Here is a 23,101-nt window from a genome sequence, read left to right as displayed (position 1 = left end):
TGCAGAGATCTTTTACTAAACTCCTGTCACTCACTAAACTTTACAGCAATATTCTTGTTGAATAAAGGAGTATATTGTGAAGTATCTGAGAGGAAACTGCAGTTTTTATATTTTCTGAACAAATGTGTTGTGTTGCACTTTGAGAACTCAGTGTTTCAATGCTATAGTTCAGGGGTCTCCTATCTTTTTGTGAGCAAGCATGAAAACAATCTGGAGGGCTACTTTTCTGATATACGTTTTTGTTTTACTTGGTTTTATTTTACTTGTTGATATGTTTTATCATTGTTTATGCATAATGTTAGCATGCATAAAAGCTAATATAAAAATTGAGTCTATAAAACAAAAATGTGCTTTGATAGACAACTCGCAAGACTCTATATGTGTGCAATCATGCTGGAGATCACTGCTATAAGGGATCTGTTAGGGCACGATGTTGTTATGACTATGAGGTTGGTTAAGACAAATAACAACACGGTTATTGTCGTTGTGTACTATGATGAATGTTGTGTATATCTGCAGTGCTTTAGGTCTGAACCTTCAGCATTGAGTCCTACAGAAGCAGATGAGCAGGCCAGATAGCTTTACAGAGGTTTTGGTGAAAGTCTTTTGTTTCCGTGGTGACTGACTGATGTCTGCGCACGTCTCTATTCAGGTCTCATGAAGAAAACAATCCAGGGAAAAGAGAACAAACTAGCATCAGCTCCATTTCCTTCCTTCCTATAGAAAGCTACAGTTATGCAGTAAACAGTAGTGTTCATTTAAGAGCATTTTTCGACACATAATTCACTTCTTAACAATATTAACAGATTTTGTCTTAAACAAGACCCAAATGATTTTTACATTTATTCATTTAGAGACACTTTTATCCAAAGCGACTTGCAGCTAATACAACTCTTGATCAAATAAAGCATAAATGATTTTACAAAAGCTACACCCATGACAGAGATCCTGATCTTCAGTCACTGCATTATTGCCCAACACAGATGTCTGTAGATAGAAAACAGTCTCTTTAAATCAGTATAATAATAGTATTAAGGTGATGCTTGCTTTTACATACATCAGTAAGAAAGATGTGCTGTTTACACAAAAGTAATCTGCTGTGACCTACATGTAAGTATTTTCACACCCACGAATTGAAATCTGCCTTTATAATGTTATACTATAAATCAGTAAGTGCTGTTGAAGGAAGAGTCTGACAGGCTGAAGATAAATAAGACTTTTGTGTTATTAAATTACTAAATATTATCCATGATGAACAATCATTTATAAAGAGATATAATGAAGAACATGAAGTTTTGCTTTTATGTTTAAATAAAACATTAGAGTTTGTGAGGGGGCCTGTAGTCAAAAAGGTTGAGATCCACTATACAGTATTGTTAACATCTTAAAAAAAGATTCCTTAATAATATATACAAAAATATACTATTATATATAAATAATATTTAAGACATAACTGTGATACTTGTATAACAATCTTTTTTGATATATATTTTAAATACAGTTCCACCCAGCCATGAAACTATATTTAGTTTCTCCTTTATTTAATTTTCTCTATGAGATTATGTGAGACTCTATTGTACGGTGACGTAATGCTTCACGGCAATCCGGCACACGTCATCACGCTCATATCAGAGGGGTGAAAAAGATTTTATGAATGAATCACGCGTGTCATTTCAGTCCTCCTGTGTCGTGGATTGTTGACCGTAACAAATATAAACCTGTGAAATAACAACGAACCCGTGATCCGCTTGACGCGTGAGAGAGATCCGCGTGTTTATTTTAGTATCTCTCCCCCCGCCGCGCGAGTAAATGGTTCAGTCTACTCTGCCGCGAGCTGTTTGTTCATCCGCCGCCGCCGCTGAACGGACCTTATGAACGGATCCGCTCACTGTTTTACGGTTTACGACGCGAGGAAAAAAATCACAAGCTTGACGTGTCCTCGCTGCGGCGATCCACGCGTGTTTGGGGTTTTCATCACACGGGTTACTAGTTGGGTTTTCACGCGCTTGGTCCGGTCGTGTAACAGCGATAGAGGAGAAGAGTGACGGTGTGTCGAGTCCCATGTTGCAGCCGAACCACGACGAACATGCGCGCGCTAAAGATCCGGTGAAGTACGGTGAACTGGTGATCCTCGGGTGAGCGTGACACACTGTAACAAATTGTCACATACTCTAAAACACTAACGCTGTAAAACACTAACATACTGTAACCCACTATAATACTGTAGCACACGGTCAAATACTGAAACACATTGTAATATGCTGTAACTTACTGTAAAACACTAACATACTGTAACAGACTAATACTGTAAAACACTGTCAAATACTGTAAAACACTGTAACACATTGTCACATACTGTAAAACACTGTAACACACTATAATACTGTAAAACACTACAATACTGTGACACACTGTCAAATACTGTAACACTGTCAAATAACGGAACATACTGTAACATTCTGTAAAACACTGTAACACACTATAATACTGTAAAACACTATAATACTGTAACACACTGTAACATATTGTAAAACACTAACATACTCTAACCCACTATAATACTGTATCACACCATAATACTGTAGCACACAGTCAAATACTGAAACACACTGTAAAATACTGTAAAACACTGTAACAAATTGTCACATACTCTAAAACACTAACGCTGTAAAACACTATAATACTGTAACACACTATAATACTGTAACACACTATAATACTGTAGCGCACTAATACTGTAACACACTGTCAAATAACAAAGCATTCTGTAACATACTGTAAAACACTAACACTGTGAAACACTCATTTACTGTAACACACTATAATATTGTCTGTAACACACTGTCAAATACTGTAACACACTAAAATACTGAAACACACTGCCAAATACTGTAACACACTGTCACACACTTATCATGAAAAAGTCAGAGCTGAAGAGTGTTGTAAGGCACTTATTGATTTTATTAAACAGTTACCGCACAATACAATTGTTTAAGAAAGAATAATATGTATTAACACAACTTTCATGAAGTTATATTATTATTAGTATGTAGTAAATAATTCCAGAGTGACTGTGAATGGTAACAGAATAGAATTTTTAAGGGTGCTGTGCAGTAATACACCGAATCATTGGGTACAGCTACCATAGAAGTGTTTTATCACAAATAAACCACAGCTATTGACCAATCAGAATCAAGAACTGGAACTGTTTTATAATGGTGTATAATGGATGTGTATTACTGACAGACCTCACCTTACTGTCTCATAATGTCATTTAAGTGAATGAAGTTATAATGAGCTGCTACTCAACAGATAGATTTTCTGGTGCTGATGACTATATGAAAATGTTTTTATTTAGCAGATGATTTGATCTATGATCAGTATACAGCTGTGAGGGTGTGATAAACCCTACTGAGGAAATGACATCATAAAATATTTTCAGTCACATGAGGAAGTGCTTCTAGAGAGCACCGAATTCCTCCCTTACACTTCACACAATGCATTGAATGTTAATGTAAATCATCATCCATCTGTTCTTCATTCACTTGTTTTATACTTTCACTGCCTCAGACTGACACAACTGATTGTGTTGATCAGATCAGAATCAGTTTTCTTCATCAGCTTTAACAGAAGAAACTTCAGTAACTCTCTAACGCTCTTCTGCTCTGCTTTCTGTTATCGGCGTAATGAGTTTATTTTCTTTGTTGTACTTTTGACGCACATCATTATTTTGTGGATAGATAAACAGTCAAATGAAACAGACTTTAGAGAAGAGAACCACCAAAAATACCTCACCAAGAGATTAGCAAAGCGTTACCCAGAACCAGTGTTGAGTGTAACTAGTTACACTTTTAAAACAAGTGTGTTAAAACAACACATTTAATGTGTTGTCCTTAACTAGACACATCTCTGTGTTATTATTGGAACAACACACTTTGTGTTGTTTTAACACATCCCTTTTATTTATTTGAACACAAAATGACACAGGGGTGGTTTCCCGGACAGGAAGTGGCTTAGACCAGGACTAGGCCTTAGTTAAATTAGGAAATATAACTAACTTTAACAAACTTGCCTTACTCAAAACATTACTTGTGTGCATTTTAAGGCAAAACAAAGGGCACTGATGTATTTTAAGATATGACAGTGTAAGTTGTTTTCAGTTTAGACAGCTCTTATATTTATTTTCTAATCACTGTATGGGAAATAACACAAAACTGTGTAAAAATGTACACATCCTTTCTTAGAGAAATTAGTTACTGTAATTAAATGAGAGCCACTTCTGATGTAATTTAACTAAGTACTGTCTGTCACTGTGTATAGACCTGTAGATCACACAACAGTGGATTTAACATCAACATTTAAAGTCTGAGGTTAAAATGCATGTTTTTTTTCTCACTGACTTTAAATACTTTTGTGAGTTAATCAAAATGGTAACACTCTAGTGTAGTTTCTCACTACTAGTTGGTTATTAGCATTAATATTACTGAGATATTGTCTGTTTATTAATACTTAATATGCTCATATTAATGCCTGATTCTGCGAAACCTTATTCTACATCCTTAATCCAATTTAACAACTACTTTACCAAGTATTAATAAGCAGTTAATAGGAGTATATTGAGGAAAAGGTAGTTAATAGTAGGTAATAAGAGAATTGGACCTTAAAAAGTGTGACCAGAATAATTGATGTACTTTAATATGATTTATTCCAGCTGTTTCAAGCCTATCTATATACTAAATAGGATTTATTTATTAGTAATATGTCATTAAATACTTTTTTAAGAGAGCTATTTGTACAGTAATCTGATTACATGATTGAAGATGTCATTAGTAACTAGTAATTTATCACTTTTTTGAGTAACTTACCCAACACCGGTCTACAACTTTTTTTTTGAGCAAGGGCTACCACAATGAATAAAACAATTTGGAGGGCTACTTTTTTGATATAGTTTACTCAAAACTTTTTGGGGCGGTTTCCCGGACTGGGATTAGACTAGTTTTAGACTAAAATTTTTTTTAGAGCTTTCCAAACTGAAAACAACTTGCACTTACATATCCTAAAATACATCAGTGCCGTTTGTTTTGCCTCAAAATGCACACAAGTAATGTTTTAGTAAGGCATGTTTGTTTAAACTAGTTGTATTCCCTAATTAAAATAAGGCATTGTCCTGGATTAAGATAATCTCTGTCCGGGAAACCGCCCCTTTTTTGTTTTATTTGATTTAATTTGTTGATATGTTTTATCATTGTTTAAAATGTTAACATGCATAAAATAAGCCAAGCTAATATAAAAATAAATGTTTTAAATTAAGGCTATTAATACATGACTAGGTTATTTTTGACCCATAATGGATAAATATTGGACAGAACACGTACTGGGTTAAAAATTGACCCAATGCTGGGTTATATTAACCCAGCTGCTGGGTTATTATACCTCACGGTTCCATAACAACAACCCAGCATGTGGTCATTTTTAACCCAGCACGTTTACCCAGGTTGGAGACCACTGCCTTAAAGGCGGAGTCCACGATGTTTGAAAAACGCTTTGGAAAAGAAGACGGGCCGACTACCAAAACACACTTATAGCCAATCAAATCAAATGCTGGGTTGCGTATGTGTCGGGGGGTCTATCAACAGAAGGTCCAGATTCTATTGGGGTAGGGGCGTGTTTGTTTAGGTGATTTCAAATATCAACATTGGCTTTCAAACATCATGGACTCCGCCTTTAAATACTAAACAGCATTAACTGGCCTGGTAAACTACACTTTACTGTTGGCCCTTTAGACACAATAATAAATGTTCACTCATTTGTAAGTTACTTTGGCTAAATGCTTTGTTAGGAATCACCTTTAACACACATAGTAGCCTGGTTTCCATTACAGATTTGCACAAAATTTATTTTCTAAATGTTGATAAAATACTTGGTTTTTCCACAAATCGATGTTATGTGACTAAAGGGCTCATTATAAGTGTGTGTATGTCCTATGGCGTAGCCGGCGCGTCAGTTTTCATATATACTTCTGGGTTGTCATCTGCGTTGACATGCAAACACACATGCAGACCGCTGTTAGTCAGTATCCACGCATGTAACCAGCGCGACCGTCAATGAAGAAGCAGCTTGGTCAGTTTAACCCACAAACGAAGAAGAAACATGAACTTTGAGAAGTATGATTTGAGAAGACCAGCAGTAATGGAAGTAAATAAACACTGACTTATGTTGCAGTTTGAGTTAAATCACTCCTCAACTTCACCCCTCTTTGTTCTCACCGTCACAAACAGAAATATCTATGTCATAGTTTTTTTACCTGACGGAGGGGTTTAAGTGGACCAATCACAGCGCTTGCGGAGAACTGACTCGCTGTTAAAAATTTGGCAAGGTGCACGTCAGGCTACGTAGAGCTTATGCACTACTATAACATGAGCTTAAAACTTGTTTATCCTGTCATATAGGGTTGTGATTTTATATATATATGATGTCAATAGCACAGAGTTTTAGTAAAATGTTGTCTTTGGACAGCTGCCTGTGTCCTCTTGCTCTTTAAATGTAAAGTTAGTGAATGAATGTGAGTGATAGCTGCTGTAAGAACAGAAGAGTCTGTCTGTCTGTCTCTCGCCTCCTCAATTCATTCTTCACATCAATGGAAATGAGCTTTATTTTTATGTAAAATGCTTTGGACAAATGTTTGCTTGACAGCTGTTAAACTTGTAGAAATCCAAATTCTGCCACATTTAGTGTTGGCATCACTGAAGTATATCAGAGCAGTCTAGATGATCTTCTTCCCTCCTCTGCTCACTTCTCAAACTGAATAAAGACACAGATTTGGATTGGTTATTCATCAAACTAACAGAAACAGATGCTTGAGAATAATATTGACTTGTCAGTGTAAGCAGCAGATGTTTGCTTGTTGTTGAATCACATTGTTGATGCTGCTGAGAAGCTCTTCAGCGGCGCTTTAATATCAATCGAGACGTCTGTCGTGGCTGAATGGTGGTTTGATGACGGTGCTTTTACAGCATATATACTGCGGTGGATCGTGACATCTCTCTGTTCATCTGTCGTTCAGGTATAATGGCTCACTGCCAGGCGGAGATCACGGCCGGAAAAGGAGCCGCTTTGCTCTTTTCAGGAGGGCAAAAGCAAACGGCGTCAAGCCGAGCGCTGTGCACATCCTCAGCAATCCACACGACAGCAAGGTGTGTTTTCTGTTCAACAGAACGCAGATATACATTTGAGAACAACATCTCTTCTACAGGTGGTTTTATGCAGCTGTTAAACTTCTTTGACCTTTGGTTTCAGGCGGTTAACAGCAGGGGTCAGCACAGCATCTCATTTACTCTCTCCAGGAATCAGACGGTGGTGGTGGAATATTGTCATGACAACAACACTGATATGTTTCAGGTCAGCATGGAGATTAAATCAATAGTCTGATATAATGTAGTGATGTGTAATGGTCACATGACGAGCAGATTATACAAAGAAGATGAATCTTAAGTGTTTTATTTAAGATTTTATTTTAAAGGGGACATATCATGAAAATCTGACTTCATGTTTAAGTGCTATAATCGGGTCCCCAGTGCTTCTGTCAATCTAGAAAATGTAAAAAAGATCAACACAGTAACTTAGTTTTGGTAAATCATTCTCTGCAAGCAAATTAGCTCATTGAAATTTGTCTCCCCTTGTGATGTCAGATGCTCACACCCACAATTGCCAATTTTAACATGTTATAATAAATGATCTGTGGGGTACTTTGAGCTAAAACTTCACATATGTACTCTGGGGACACCAAAGATTTACATCTTTAAAAAGTCTTGTGAAATGTTTCCGTTAAAACTATATATTTACATTTTTTAATCAGATCATGAACCCCCTGCAGTTCCCCCATGAACCTCCAGGGTTTGGTGAACCCCATATTTTGGAAACACTAACTGTTCTATTAACTCTTTCGCCGCCATTGACGAGATATTTCGTCAATCAAAGAGAAAACACTTCCCCGCCAATGACAAGTATTTCCGTCTTTCAGCAATACCGCTATTATCCACCAGGTGGCACAACTTTTTAAACCCGGAAGTATTGCTCTATGGCAAGCGGCTGCATGTCCGTGTCTGTTTTAAAGATTGCTCTGAATGGGATCTCTATGAAAAGTCTGTCACAAAAATTGAATTATCTCTGCTTTTTGCTCAAAATGTGGTGTTTTTGCAGAAACCTACCCATATTCAAAAGCTGATTACAAAATAACTAATGAAGGTAGGATGAAACGGGTTTTTTTTTTTGAAAGCAGAGGGTCTGTTCTTTCATGTAATATATTGTATGTTTATATATTTAAAGAAGAACATTATCTGGAAGGCATTAAACTTTTGTGAAAATCATGAAAAACGCTGGCGCTGGCTGGCAACTTTTTTTTAAAACACTGGCGGCGAAAGAGTTAAAATGAAATAACTAGTTTGACCTCTAACCCAACTATATATTTAAGACAGATTTTTTCATCTAATATGATCAAATGACAATCTTCTGATGTCCAGTAAAATAAATGTCTTCTTCAGATTGGACGCTCTACAGAGAGCCCTATAGATTTCGTGGTGACGGATACACCCGGCGGATCAAAGGAGAGCGAAGAATCATCATCTGCACCCAGCACCATCTCCCGCTTCGCCTGCAGGGTGGTGTGTGACCGAAACCCACCGTACACCGCCCGAATCTATGCTGCTGGCTTTGATTCCTCCAAAAACATCTTTCTTGGGGTTGGTGTTTACTCAGAAATGAATGCAAAATATTTACAATAATGCATTTGGCCAAAAATATCTACCCAAAGTACCCCAAAATATGTCCCTTCGGGAATCCCTGGGAATTGACACAATTATAACCCAATGCTCTACCGACTGATCCTCAGGAACGGCAATACGTTTTTATGACATCTGAATAACTAGGCTGACGACAAAATGCTACGGATCAGATGGTTAACTTGTGCTTTAATAATCATGGTTAACAAAACGTATAATTTAGTTAATATTTTTGGTTCATCTCTTATAGGAAAAAGCTACAAAATGGAAGAATCCGGATGGTCACATGGATGGACTCACGACCAATGGGGTGCTTGTAATGCATCCTCAGGGTTTCCCTGAAGAACCCAGGCAGGGTCTATGGAGAGAGATATCGGTCTGTGGACACGTCTACGCCCTCCGAGAGACCCGATCCGGTCCTATACGTGGACAACTGGTAAACATGATGACCAATAACACAGAAATGTTGGGATGTTTTTGGCTTGCTGCAGATGTTTGTTTCAGTAAAATGACTCAAATATACCTCATAATAACTATAGATGAGAATCGCAGTTACTTATTTTCTTAGTGAATTTGCAGCTTGCTTGTTTGTCTATGACTCTGCAGTTTCTCCTTAATGGGATTTCTGCTTCCTAGCTTTTCAAAGAATGGCTTGGATACTTTTGAGGACAATTTTTCTATCAAGTAAATTCAGTTTGTTTTATAGAGTAAATTCATTTAGTTTTATTCTTTATAATTAAACCCAACTCTCACCATGAACATCCAATGGTTTCGTTCTGTGCATGAATGAAAGATGGGGTTGGAGTTGATATATCTTGATGATTCATTGTCCCACATGGGCAGATTTATGAGCTATCGACGTTAACACCAGACTGCACGACTCGTGACGACTGAGCTTTGTGTTTTTTCTATGACAACTGGCTCAAGGAGAAAGCAGCGCGCTGCAGGATGGCTCTCTGGTGGATCTCTGCGGTGCCACGCTCCTGTGGCGCACCGCCGAAGGTCTGCTGAAAGCTCCCACCCTGAGACACCTGGACGCCCTCCGTCTGGAGCTGAACGCCGCTCGGCCGCAGTGTCCCGTGGGTCTGAGCACGCTGGCCTTCCCCAGCCTCCCTCGCAGTCACAGTCTGGAGGAGCGTCAGCCGTGGGCTTACCTGTCCTGCGGTCACGTTCACGGCAGACACGACTGGGGCCAGCGACCCGAACGTCACAGGGAACGAGAGGAGGGGTCCTGCGGAGGCACCGGCGGCCGTCGGGAGTGCCCTCTCTGTCGCACGGTCGGCCCTTACGTTCCTCTGTGGTTGGGCTGCGAGCCCGCCTTCTACGTGGACGCGGGCGCCCCCACTCACGCCTTCGTGCCCTGCGGTCACGTGTGCTCGGAGAAGACGGTCAGGTATTGGGCGGAGACGTCGCTGCCTCACGGGACCCACGCCTTCCGACCCACGTGTCCTTTCTGCTCGGCCCCATTGTCGGGCGGTCCCGGTTACACGCGCCTCATTTTCCAGGGTCCGATCGATTGATAAGGTGGCCGAAGGAGGGGAGGAGTGGGGCTTTAGTTTCGTCAGGGGCTGCGATGTTTACGCCGATGTGTAGTTTCTGTTACGCGCGCAATTCTCTCGCCATTGGTGAGTTATGCTGCCTTCAAGTCAAAATGACCGAATCTACGAGATGTCCGTTACCTTGTTACCGTGTTGTATGTATGAAAAAACCTCTGCATTCTCCTCGAGTGCTAACTTCTTGTGAAAGCAACCAGGTCACAGGAAAATCCTTTACCAATATATAAATCCAAGTATTATTTCCAAATGTAAATGTTATGCAAGTCCTGAGAGCTCCTGAAAAGAAAAGCTCTGCTTCATAGTGACACTAGACAGTTTTTGATATTTTCAGTAGCGTGACAATAATTCAGCTGTAACAGTAACGGTGCTTTCTGCAGATTTTTTTTTGCCTTTTGCATCTGAAGTAGTTTGAAAGTGCCTGCAATAATATTCTTTGTAATATCAGAACATTAAAATAAATGGCCATTGATAATGTGTGACCTGTGCTGGCAAATTGAGTCAGAATCAGCACATTTTTAAAAATGAGTTATATTTTGACATTCTCTATTAAATAAACTTCAAAACAATGTATGATTTGTTGGAAAGTCAGCAAAGACAAACTCACCACATCCATACCTTAAACTCACCGGAAGACTAGTAGATTTAGCACATACAATCAAAAACTATATCTATAGGAAAAATATATGTTCAACTTTTTTCTTTCTTTCATTGTTTGATTGACATTTTTAAGATCTACTGTAATGCAATGATCTAATATAATCTTACACATCAGATCCCCAACAGTTAACAAACTTTATTTTGTGTATTTGGTATAATACAATGTGTTTGTGTGTTTTATGGTTTAAATAACGCATTATTTTCTACATAGCATACATTTTTGTAGCTCCAGATATCCTGTCTTTCTCAAATGCACGGATTTTGTACAAAACTCATCGATCTGAAAAGCGTTGTGTCCCTGATTGGCCAGCTAATCTGTACATTGTGATTGGTCCGAATACCTCTGACGTCAGCAGGAAATGTGACGCTCCTTACCATGTTTGAAAGATTGGGTTGCTAACAGGAGTTAACTTACAGGCTGTGAGTCAAAGTGGGAGGGATTATGATAATGTCGGTCTTTACTACATCACCAATCCCAGGAAGTAAACTTCCTACAATCCGTGTGTTTGTTGTAGTCCAAGAAAAGAGATTTAAGTTGTAGACGATAACTCGCGTCATCGTTTACTTTGGTGTTTGTACCTTTTGCATATCGTTAACATGAACTAATACACACTTACACACCAAAAGAAATGAAAAATCGTGAATCTGACAATAGGTGCTCCTTAAAACTGTAATTCTGTGTAGATATCAATATATCTGTGTGCATGCTTCAGATCTGTCAGTCAGCGTGAGAGATCGTTTTCATGTCATATCTCTCTTAATAACTCTTTAAACATCAAACAAGTCCTGCACTTTGTTTTCTAATTTCTGCATGTTTGAAAATCCAAACCAAAATCTCAGACGTGCATTTGGATGGGGACGCATCTTTGTATTAGATTAAGCATTTAGGATGATACACCTCTTAGAAAACATACAAATAAAGATCATTTTAGATGTTTAATGACTGTTTAGAGCATTGAGATTGCTAGATGAGGGCTTAATGTACTTATTTTTACGAAAACTTGACATTTATTCTTTCTTTTGCCTTTAGCTCAAAATTCGACAGAGAACATTCAGACTAATTTTGCCATCACAGGTCTAAGTCCCTTTTGAGTAGTTAGTTATTAACTTACTCTAACTAAATACTTGACTGTAGTTTTCCCAGCACTGTGATTGGTTGTATTGATGTTCACTTAAGAACGCACTCTCTTGTGCTCATTGTTTTAAAGCCTGCAGTCGTTTTGGCCGAAATCATCTTATTTACGTCATTCCAATTACAATCAATGAACTTCATAAGAGGACTTGAAGGCAGCATGTGTTTTATAGGGACAGTTCACCCAAAAATTTAAATTCTGTCATCATTTACTCACTCTTGTGGTAGGGTAGTACACAGTTGATGGTACCCATTGACTCTCATAGTAGGAATAACAAATACTATAGAGTCAATGGATGCCATCAGCTGTGTCATTAATCCTTCTTTTGTGTTCAACAGAGTAAAGAAACTCTTACAGATTTCAATCAAACACGAAGAAATGATGACAGAATTGTTATTTTTGGATGACCTTTAACTTCAGCCTTTAACCGTTTCCAAAGAAATCCAGTATTGTGCCGTAACCCTAATCACATGTTGAGTCTGTGTAGTGGTGAAATCAGACGATTGGGATGGTTTCAGATCGTTGCCTCCTTTCCGCCCCTCTACGGCCGCCTTGACTTAAGTACATGAGACTGAACCCATCTCACACTAGAAACACAAACACACACTACACTAGTAAGTTTAAAATCCTTTAGATGACTTGATTTCTAGCAATAAACCGTATGGAATGAAGCTATTAGATAACACTAGAGAAATGCAAACGGTTGGAGCCACGTGCTTCCTATAGCTTATCTTAAACCTGGCCTTCATATGAAGGGCTTTACGGTTCTTTTAGCCCTTGGGATTTTCTTTTGTATTCTTTCACTTTTTCTTTCTTTCTTTTCTGATGTTTTAGCATTTAAATGACGAGTCGATGTTGGCGTATGTATCGTAGTCGTTTGAAATGATGTCATATTTTTCTACATGACTGTGTTACTAAACTTTTGACCCAAGGTCAGATTGTTTTCTATACGGTGTGTAACAGTATATAGATTATATAAATATATATATATAAATATATATTATTTTATGTACATGATATGTTTGGAGTCCAGGAGATCTTACTGGAAATGACGTAATGACTCTCACTGTGCTCAGTCCGAGACGAAGATGAAGAAGACGATGGAGGCCAATATTCGATCTTATGATGACCAATCTGATGAATGTACAATTCCAGTGCTTGCTTTCTCTGATCCTCCTGGTGCTAGCGTTCATTTCAAATATTTTCCTTTATTTTTTAAAGCTGAACTAACTACACTCCTGTAAAGTATTGGATTGTCTCACTTGATAAAGGTGAGGCGGGTATATAGACGGGTGTATAAAGTGTTTTAGCGTATCTCTCTCACATACACACACACGTATGCCTGCACATTCACACTGTGCACATCTCAATGTTATAACTGAAGCACTTGACTAAGCTATGTATTGCAGGGTTAGAAAACGCTCAACTTTACCTCACGAGCTTTAGATGAGACCTCAGTTGAAGACCTGATTATTTTTTTATTGAAGGAAAGATTGACCATAAGCAGTTGGGATGATTTTTTGCCTTTTCTAAAGTACGTACTGTTCCCTGGACATCAGCAGAAGGTCGGGTGTGCGGGGCTTCGTTGCGCTCCGACACTCGTATCCATCCGAACCTGTACGCTGGGATTTATTTCCCAGTGAAATTCACCATGGCACCTGTGAGCTTCGTGTCCCAGGCTAATATAACGGCAAACTGGTTTGGAAAGAGACACACGGTCAGTTTCTGTGTGATCTGTTACTCTTCTGCACATTGATCTGGTGTTATAGACACATCATTATAATCTATGCTTCAATGAGACGTCTTGTACTGTAACTGTGTGGCGTTAGAGTCTTCCAGACAACCTCCAGATAATGCTGTTCAAGTCCCATTCTTGATCTGGGAACAGGTCACCTCAGGTTTACACGAGTCAAAGTTTACAAACGTACCACCACCACCACCAGGGTCTGAGTGTCCAGCGCGTGTGCCTGTATGGCGTTCCTTCAGATTTTTGGTCTGAGAAATGACACACTGGATCTGTTGACTTCATCCTGATGGTCTTTTGTATATTCTTCACACACTGGATGCTTTCAATCTCTATTAAAAGAAAGAAAGAAAAGTCTGGGATTGGGGTTTTGATGATTGAAATGTGATCTGTTGAGTGTTGTCAGATTTGTGTTCAATATGAATGAGATGTGAAACTACTGCACCTTGTGTTTGATTCATTTAATAAACCTCTTTATCAGACTCGAACCTCCAGACTTTAGCGGCACTGCCACACTGCACGACCGACCGCTCGTCCAAACACATCACGAGACAAACCCAAGGTGCACTGACAATCACATTACATGAATAAAAGTCATCTTTTTCCAAATACACACAGACTGGGCTTTGTTTATTTCTGTTTACGTCATTCATATTTCAGTCGTTATGTGAAAATGTTCTTGATAGAGTTTGTCCATGCAATGATCTCTGTGACAAACAAAGCATTCAAAAGATTTTGGGGTTTTATTCTGAAGACAGTATTGAGGTGATAAAGTCTGAATTTTATGGATTCGATGTGAATGATCTAAATACTCTTACAGCTCAACACGAAAGAGCCTTAGCTAAACATTTTACTTATCAATAATAATAATACATTTATTAAATTGATTAATAATAATAAGAAATCAACCAGAAGTCTATAAAATAATTAATAAGATTGTCTTCTGTGTATTTAATCTTAGTTATATCAAGTTATTAATTTCTTTCAGTAACTAATTCCACATCTGGGAAGGCTCCCTTTAAGGACATCCCCCATAAAAGCATAGTGAATAAAGTTTTATTCAATCATAATAGTACAGAAAGTTTTCTATTAGGGTTATTTAAAACTAGTCATGTGCTTGTGATACAAGTTTAAAGGAGCTTTATTTAGGTTTTTGACTACTAAATCAAAAGTATAGGGGAGAGCGGGACAATCTGTGCTTTATCTCATATGTGTGGTTTATCCTTGACTAGTCCTAGACTAATATGCATGTTTGAGTTGCCTTCATTGGAAAACATCTTAACATATATCAGTGCCATTGTTTTGTCTCAAGATGCACATCACTATTGTTGAGGTTTGTTTGTAAAAACTACTTAAATGTCCTAATATAACTATAATAGTCTTGGATTAATTTAAACCCTGTCTGGGAAACCACCCCTTAACATCAGAAGAGGATCTCCTGTAAATTTGTGAACAGTTTTGATGTGTTTTATTATGATACTGGACAAAGAGCGGTTGAAAGTAAACATCTTCATTAGTCTAAATGTTTTTATTTGAATTGATGAATGTTGTAGTTGTTGATTCTCTTTCTGAAATGCTCATTCTGTGAGTGAATGTCTGTTTTTGTTTTGGTCTGTGTGATCGTGCCTATACTGCCAATTTATACTCGCAACAGTGTATCTTGATAGTCGGTTGGCAGTTATACAGTTATCATAAATGACCTCCGAAATGAATGACTTATAAAAAACCACACGAGCGGGTTTGTCATTTGCAGAAAACAAAAAAATTTCAACAGTAAAAATACATTTAGATTGTGTGATGTCTTCCGTCATTAGTTGAGCTTCTGTAGGAGTCTCATCATGTGAGCTTTAACTTTGAGGAGGGGACAGTACCAGATTCAGCCGCTAGATCTCAATAATACACACAGCTCCTTTAATATGACAATGTATTAAAACTCTCACAATATGATCTTTTTATGTACAGCAGAAAGAAATGATCTCATATTTTATTCATGTACTGTAAACTATTCACGGTTGATTTTTGTAGATACTAAACAGCATTTTACTGTAAAGATCTTTTTCATCACAAAAATATTTTTAAATGCAATTAAAATTTCTATAAGAAGACTGCCGTGAAGGAATAATTCAATATTATTCAGTTAACACAAAGCATTACATATTCATACAGAACTGCACAGATTGTCATTACACAAGAAAAAACATTTGGCGTTATTACAATCATATTTTTACATCTAAAACAGTAAACAATTTCATGTGTTAATGTGTAAAGTTGAGCTTGATTTTCAAATGTATTTGTGGTCCATTTTACATAAATGCTGATCAGGTACTTAAACATAACAGCAGAAATGATTCAATAATTTATTATATATACAGCTCATCATTTTCACTCATTTTGTAAAGTAAACACACGCGTTTGTTTGTTTGTGTGTGTGTGTGTGTGTGTGTGTGTCAAACATTGGATTCATCTTCTATAACTGTACCTCATTATATTTTCATCATTTTCTCTGTAAATGTGATGAGCAGAATACAAGTTTTCATGTAAACACATTTTTACTAATAATAAATTACTTGTATTGTTGAATTTCCCTAAATTCATGCATATGCCGGTTGGTTTGTGGCCTCACGACACAGATCAGCTGAGCATTTATCTTAAAGTGTGTGTCTTTATGATGGCAGCATTAAGAGTTTAAATGTTCGATTTCTCAAAAGAGCATAAATCTTATTTATTAAACTAAAAGCTAGTTATTGCCATTGCCTTCACTTTAACATTTACTGTTTATGTTTGTCTGTATGTGTTTGTATTGATGATGAGGAGTGATATTACAATTGTTTGTATTTGGAGTGAATTCATCCGATCAGAACTCATCTTCTGAACTGTCAGCCAGCAGCATTGCATTGTCAGGTCTCCTCCTCACTTCTCTGGGTGGCTGCAGATAATAAACCCCAAAGAAAAAGTCAAACGATAAATATAAGCAACATCCAGAAGAAGTCTTATGATGACTTTATGAAGTTTGGTGTGATTCTGTACCTTGATCCTCTGATGTTTGATGTTCTCCCTCCTCCTGCGATGAATCGCTCTGATGCCATACAGAGCACCGACCAACAGAAGAGCGCCGGCTATTCCGATGCCAACAGGTGCCAACATCCCCGACACATAACCGGCCTAAAGAGACGAAAGCAACGCTTGATACTCACTACTGTACAGAACCATAAGCGAATCATTTCATAAAAGAAGAAATCTGACCTTTTCTCGTATAAGTTCAACCCAGCTCCGTACTAAAGCAAACAAAGGAGAGGTGTTAATGGACGAGATTTAAAGAGCCGGGTCATCTAGAGTTTTATATCTCTGATCATCACTATTAAGTGTTGTTGTAAGCACAAGCATCTACAGAACAACATGAGAATGACGGCTGTGGTTTTGGTCTCACCCAGGCCCTGATTCCCCTGCATCCAGACCGGAGGAGGAGGGGGTATGAGGCTATTGGAAGGAGCCATGGTGGTTTCTGCTAGGTCCTCTTCACTCTCTTCCTCATCAGAATCCACCCCTTCATCTTCTTCATCTTCATCTGGCTCTTCTAGAAGACAGAGTCAATCATTTAACATCTTTATATTTAGTTGTACTACACATTACGAGGGATCTTTAATCACACGAACCTTTAGATTCCAGATCTTCTGCATCTGCTTTTGGTTTTGATGTTGGTAACTGAATGACCTCAGACACTGTAACAGGCATCATCATCATCTGTGTGATGTCATCATCTGGAGGGCCAATCAGATCAAACTTTCATTATCTCTGTCTACACACACTACGTTATTAAGCCTACTATCAAAAAGGTTGTCTGTAATAATATTAACAAGCAGACATTTTATGTTTACAGAGCACACACGTATGATACGCGCTCACTTCGTCTCTTCCCATCCGATTCCACGTCCGGCACCGTTTGTGAGGCACTGACGGCATCTGACATCTCGGTTCCAGACGTCTGCCGTAACGAGGAGCGCTCCGGCATTCCTGACAGAAGAAGGTCAGAGGATGTCTGCGCCGTATCCATGGACACCAGAAGCTCTGCATCTTCCACAGTTACAGCTGCTGGCATCATGGCGACAGAGGTTTCAGGTGGTGTGAGGTCCTCGAATGGTTCGAAAATCAGTGGAAGGTCTTCAGAGGACATGATGGTCTCAGCGAGAAGGTCCTGAGATGATGGCTCCACACTTACTTCTTCTTCTTCTGCAGGTTCTGAAGACGAGAAAGAAATGAATAAATGTCACCAACACGCAATTGGTTTCCATTAGAGGTGAGTATAATTAAGTTGATTCAGAGTTTATCTCAAATACATGTGAATGTTTCAGTCAGATTTCTCATTCATGGTGATGCCACAGTTTTGCCTTAATGCATTTTTAACAAAAAGACCAAACTGTGTATTTAAAAAGTCTTTTTTTATGCCATGCTGACCTTGATAAGCCATTATCAGGCAGAACACAGAGTAACATCCAGCTTAAAGTTTCTATTTCAAACTGCAGAAGATACGGCCGACTCCTTTAATCTCAAGTGACAACTTAAAATAGAAAGTCATTAGACTCCCGATGGAGATTTAAAGTGGAGCAGGTGAAAATCTGTCTCAACCGCTCTGCTTTTCTTCTGTTCCTTTATTTATCATGGTTAAACTTTACTAATGTAAACTAGGATATAGTATAGAAAAGTAAAATGATCAATTGCTCCCTTCAAATGAAATGACATTGAGATGAAAGCTTCACGCTTCTCACGAGAGATCTCATGAATGTTAACACAACTTCACCGTTAAGAGGATAAAAATCGACATCTTCATTCAAACATCGATTCATTCATCAATCTATTTTTATTCCTCCCAAATCAATTCAAAGTGAAAGATCTGATATTAAAGCTGTGGGTGAAATCTGTTACTGACCTCTCTGCAGGTGAAGCGGCTCCGTCCAGACATCAGCAACATCCACAAATTTAGAGTCGAGGATTTGATCGTTCTGACTGAGTCCTGAAACGGACGAGAGCTCAACATCTGTTAGAAGATGCCCAGATGATCCGCTGGTAACGGTGGTGGAGGCTGAAGAGGTTCCTGCGATTGCTTCCAGTCGTATATTTTCCTTCTGTAGAGCAGTTCTGCTCAGTGCGGTGGACGCTGTGTTGTGTCCTGGTTGGTTATGGTCACTCTTTCTGGTTTCTGATGATTCAACATCCTCTGTGTTGAATAAATCTGCTCTCTCTGGGTCAACAGTAGCAGATGTCCTCAACAAGACCGTTGAAACATTGACAGTCACCAGAAACTGATCCGGAGAAGATCGATCAGAGACCGGTGTGCTCTGCTGTCCAGACTGCGTCTGATATGGAGCGTAAGTCCAGACAGCTCGATCATCAAACCTCAGCGCTCCGTCCCCATTTCTGACAGCCGTCACGCTACCCAACCCTTCGTGAACACTGCTGCTATAAACTAGTGTAAGACCGCGCTGTGCTTCTGGAGCAGATGATTGTGGGAGTTCAGAGGAGATGAAGAGATCAGGACTTGTGGATGGAGAGGGGATAAGTGATTTATGAGTGGAGTCTGAAACTAATGAAGACAGATGAACCCCCCTCGTGCTTTCAGGTTCAGGTGAATCTGACGCTTTCACGGTGATCATATCGGCTGCTTCTGGTAATCTTCTGTCCTCCTTCTCTTGAGGACTTCTTGGCGTTGGTTCTTCATGACGTTCCTGTGTGTTTTCAGTGGATTTATGGACCTCTGACAATAAAACAGTGCTTCTCAATGGGACGGCCCGGCTTGAAAGACAGACCGCTGCCAAAAGGAGACTTGAGAATGGGGCACTGGTTAACATAGTGTATCTGTCACTTAAGCATTGAGCTATAAGAGCCTTCAAACCAAAGTTACACGTGACCAGATCCAAAACCTCAAAGCCGACTGCCTGTACAAACTGAAGACAAGGCAAAATCTATTTAAAGCATAAATAACACCAATAAATATTTCATATTGATTTGTGAACAATGCATCATACGTCATTAATGGGTCAAAGTAAGTTAATATATTAGGGCTGTCAAAATTAACGTGTTAGTAATGCATTAACATAAATTACTCATTTTATTAATGTGTGATTAATGCAATGTGCAATTTCTGACCCTAGGTCTATAGCCTAAAATTAGATGCAGACAATAAATAGTCATTAAAATGATCTTTATTTGTACGTTTTCTGAGATCCTAAATGCTTAATCTAATACAAAGATGCGTCTCCATCGAGTGGCAACCTTCTGATCTCTCTGTGATGATGAAAATACAGAAGTGACTTGAACTGCAATTCATGGACTGGCCGCTGGCTACAAAAGTGATTCAATTCTCACAGACCTCCATGTTAAAATGGCCATCTAGAAAATACATTATATGTAAAAATACAAAAAAGTAATTTTTGTCTGTATAGTTAATTTTGCCCTTCATGACAACTGTGAGGGGGGTAATTTAAATTATATTAAACCTTAAAGTTCTGAATAATTAAGGGCATGGCCACTTGAGTGACAGGTGAATTGCCACTGCTGTCACTAGAGTTGAGCTAAGTGGGTGTGGTTTCAGCAACCAGCCACCTCAGCTTCACCCACGTCCCGCCTCTTTACCCATTTTCAGTTATCCACAAGTGATGCGCGACCAAGATGGCGACGACAGGCACTGCCTACTTTAAGCTTCAAAAAAGCTCTTCACAAACCTATGGTTGCCGTCATGGACACTACGTCCAAATGTTTTTACAGTCTATGGTCTCCATCCACATGCACGTCTGACATTTTGATTACAGTTTAAATACATGCAGGCATTAGAAAGTAAAGTACAGGACTTGATTGATGTTAAAGAGTTATTAAGAGCGACAAGACTCAAAAACAATCTTCCTGGCACTGACTGACAGATCTAAAGCATGCACACAGATGTGAGAGTGCCCGACCCCGATATATAGACACATATAGACAGAATTACAGTTTTAAAAAAGATCTAGTTTTGACAAGAATTCACGCAGATATAATCTGTTATGTCTTAAGTGAATGTTTTGTTAAATATCGGGTGTGTAACATTATATTAGATCCTTGCATTATCCTTGTTGTGTTTTGGTGCTGGTTTCCTGGTGCCCCCCATTAAGACCAGCATAATTTTCATGCTGGTCCATGCTGGCTTGGTGCTGGTTTAGCTGGTGGTCATCAGCATACCAGCACCAGCTCCCATGTTGGTCATACCAGCAAAACCAGCATATGTATGGAAATGATGCTGGTCTATGCTGTTTTTTCAGCAGAGAGATCTTAAGCTGTCTGTCTCAATGCCAATCAAACAATAAAAGGAAAAAAGTAGAACATAGATATTGTTTTTGACCGTGTGTGTGCTAAATCTATACGCTTTTTTCTTTTACTAATAATAAGCATATATTTACATAAAAAATAGTATAAAAAATTGCATAGTATTAAAAACTTGAAAAGTGTTAAATAAAGGTAAATACAGAACAGTTCAAAATGTGCTATTAAAGGTGCAGTGTGTAAATTTAAGCGGCATCTAGTGGTGAGGTTGCGAATTGCAACCAACGGCTCAGTCCACTGCTCACCCCTCGCTTTTGAAACACGTAGAGAAGCTACAGTAGACGCACCAGACAAACATGCCATCATCAGAGACAATTTAGTAAAACACTTTGTCCGTTAAGGGCTTCTGTAGAAACATGGCTGCACAAAATGCCGACTTTCATGTAAGGGGACCCTCGGTGTATGTAAATAAAAACGTCTCATTCTAAGGTAATAAAAACATAACGGTTCATTATGAAAGGTCATAATACACCCCTGATAATATAGTTTTGTATATGATTTTGCATTTCTGTCAAGCGATCCTTCTAAAAATTACACACTGCACCTTTAAGTTGCGATTAATCACGAGGTAACTCATGACAATCATGCAATTAATATAGATTAAATAGTTTAATCCATTGACAGCCCTAAAATATATATACTCTATACCCTATTATATGTTCACTATGAAACTATGAGATTTCTGTGTAAATGTTTTAAGCTCAATCTTCTTATTCTAATGTTTCTTTAGTTATTATTTGGGTGAAAAACACATTATTGCTTAAACCGATCGTGATGTATTTCTAGCTGTGTTATAGTTCTGCAGGAGTAACCTGACTCAACACAACACTGCTATTCACTGACAACAGCTATAAATAGCACACAGCTCATCTTAGCCTAATATATCACACAATACATACACATACACAATAAATCCAACCATTGATTTACATGTATAAGTATAATGTTTAGATTGTTGTTGTGTTATGGACCGCTTTATTAATAACAATATAGATATACTGTATGAGTCTGTAGTGTATATAATACACAATAACACGTGTAACTGTGATATTTATTCGCTTTATATCATTAAACACAATAAGAGTTTACTGCGCGCGTGTCACATGTCTGTGAATATCTACGTGTTTAACTGCGCAGATTCACCAGAGACACTCGAGTCTACAAACAAACACCGATTTAACTTTCATACTGAATCAACTCAACACATATTAAACAAATCATAATCATACAAACAGAAACACTGACAGATGCGATATGCGCGCGATCACCTTACCTTCTCTCCATGAACGCGGTGCTCGTGCGCGTCATTTCCAGCGCGAGTCTCAAGTGTTATTGTGTAGCATTCATTTGTGTAGTAGTCAGTGTTATTGTGTAGCCGTCTGCTGTTTGGCGTTATTGTGTAGCAGTCAATTGTTGTGTAGCAGCTGACGCCCCTCATTCCTAAACATTAGGATTTATTAGTCAGTGTTTCTCCGATCAAAGAATAAAAATATAAAGTCAGATCCCTTTTTCTTTTAATATTATCTCTGTCTCACTTAGAACTTCGTGGAAGAGATTTGGTCCCTTCAACAAAAATATTTTCTTAATAATAAAGTTAAAGAAGTGTCTTTGAATGAAAAATATATACAAAAAATCTAAAGCTGATATTGATTTAAGATGTCAAGTTGAAACTGTATACCATTTATTTTGGACATGTCATCAAAAACCTCAGGAAAAATATTGATACATAGCCTACATAATGGCAATATTCAGGAAGGTATATGCATAACGTTTAAAGATCTGAGTCTACAAGTTAAACTCTTTGCTTTATCATGAACTTAATTTACTTTCTATGCAAATGTTTAGTAAATGTACACAGATGTAAGTAAATCACTTTTAAATGTATTC

The 23,101-nt window shown here is 38.2% G+C and overlaps 2 protein-coding genes across 5 annotated transcripts; one reads left to right on the top strand and one right to left on the bottom strand.

Moving 5' to 3' along the window:
* The first annotated feature begins 1,639 nt into the window (after positions 1–1,639).
* LOC129429630 (E3 ubiquitin-protein ligase pellino homolog 2) lies at positions 1,640–14,478 on the top strand. Its single transcript, XM_073856426.1, has 6 exons — positions 1,640–2,135; positions 7,064–7,193; positions 7,297–7,398; positions 8,541–8,738; positions 9,028–9,214; positions 9,699–14,478. The coding sequence occupies exons 1-6, from the start codon at positions 2,062–2,064 to the stop codon at positions 10,295–10,297; spliced, it is 1,290 nt and encodes a 429-aa protein (XP_073712527.1). The 5' UTR covers positions 1,640–2,061; the 3' UTR covers positions 10,298–14,478.
* Positions 14,479–16,277: 1,799 nt separating this feature from the next.
* LOC129429626 (uncharacterized) lies at positions 16,278–22,657 on the bottom strand. 4 transcript variants are annotated; one of them, XM_073856425.1, is made up of 9 exons: positions 22,488–22,566; positions 22,336–22,372; positions 18,792–19,806; positions 17,771–18,103; positions 17,521–17,625; positions 17,295–17,441; positions 17,111–17,142; positions 16,895–17,029; positions 16,278–16,793 (listed from the first exon to the last, which is right to left on the bottom strand). In XM_073856425.1, the coding sequence occupies exons 3-9, from the start codon at positions 19,708–19,710 to the stop codon at positions 16,722–16,724; spliced, it is 1,743 nt and encodes a 580-aa protein (XP_073712526.1). In that variant the 5' UTR covers positions 19,711–19,806; positions 22,336–22,372; positions 22,488–22,566; the 3' UTR covers positions 16,278–16,721. The 4 variants fall into 4 exon arrangements, with proteins under 4 accessions (XP_073712526.1, XP_055042416.2, XP_073712524.1 ...); XM_055186441.2 differs by lacking the exon at positions 22,336–22,372 and having other exon boundaries at positions 18,792–19,824; positions 22,488–22,657; XM_073856423.1 differs by lacking the exon at positions 22,336–22,372 and having other exon boundaries at positions 22,488–22,657.
* Between the last annotated feature and the right edge of the window lie 444 nt (positions 22,658–23,101).

The sequence above is a fragment of the Misgurnus anguillicaudatus genome, chromosome 18 (assembly GCF_027580225.2).
Source record: "Misgurnus anguillicaudatus chromosome 18, ASM2758022v2, whole genome shotgun sequence".
NCBI classification, from domain to species: Eukaryota; Metazoa; Chordata; class Actinopteri; order Cypriniformes; family Cobitidae; genus Misgurnus; species Misgurnus anguillicaudatus.
Note: the sequence above shows the minus strand (reverse complement) of the source record. Positions and strands in the feature narration are given on the sequence as shown.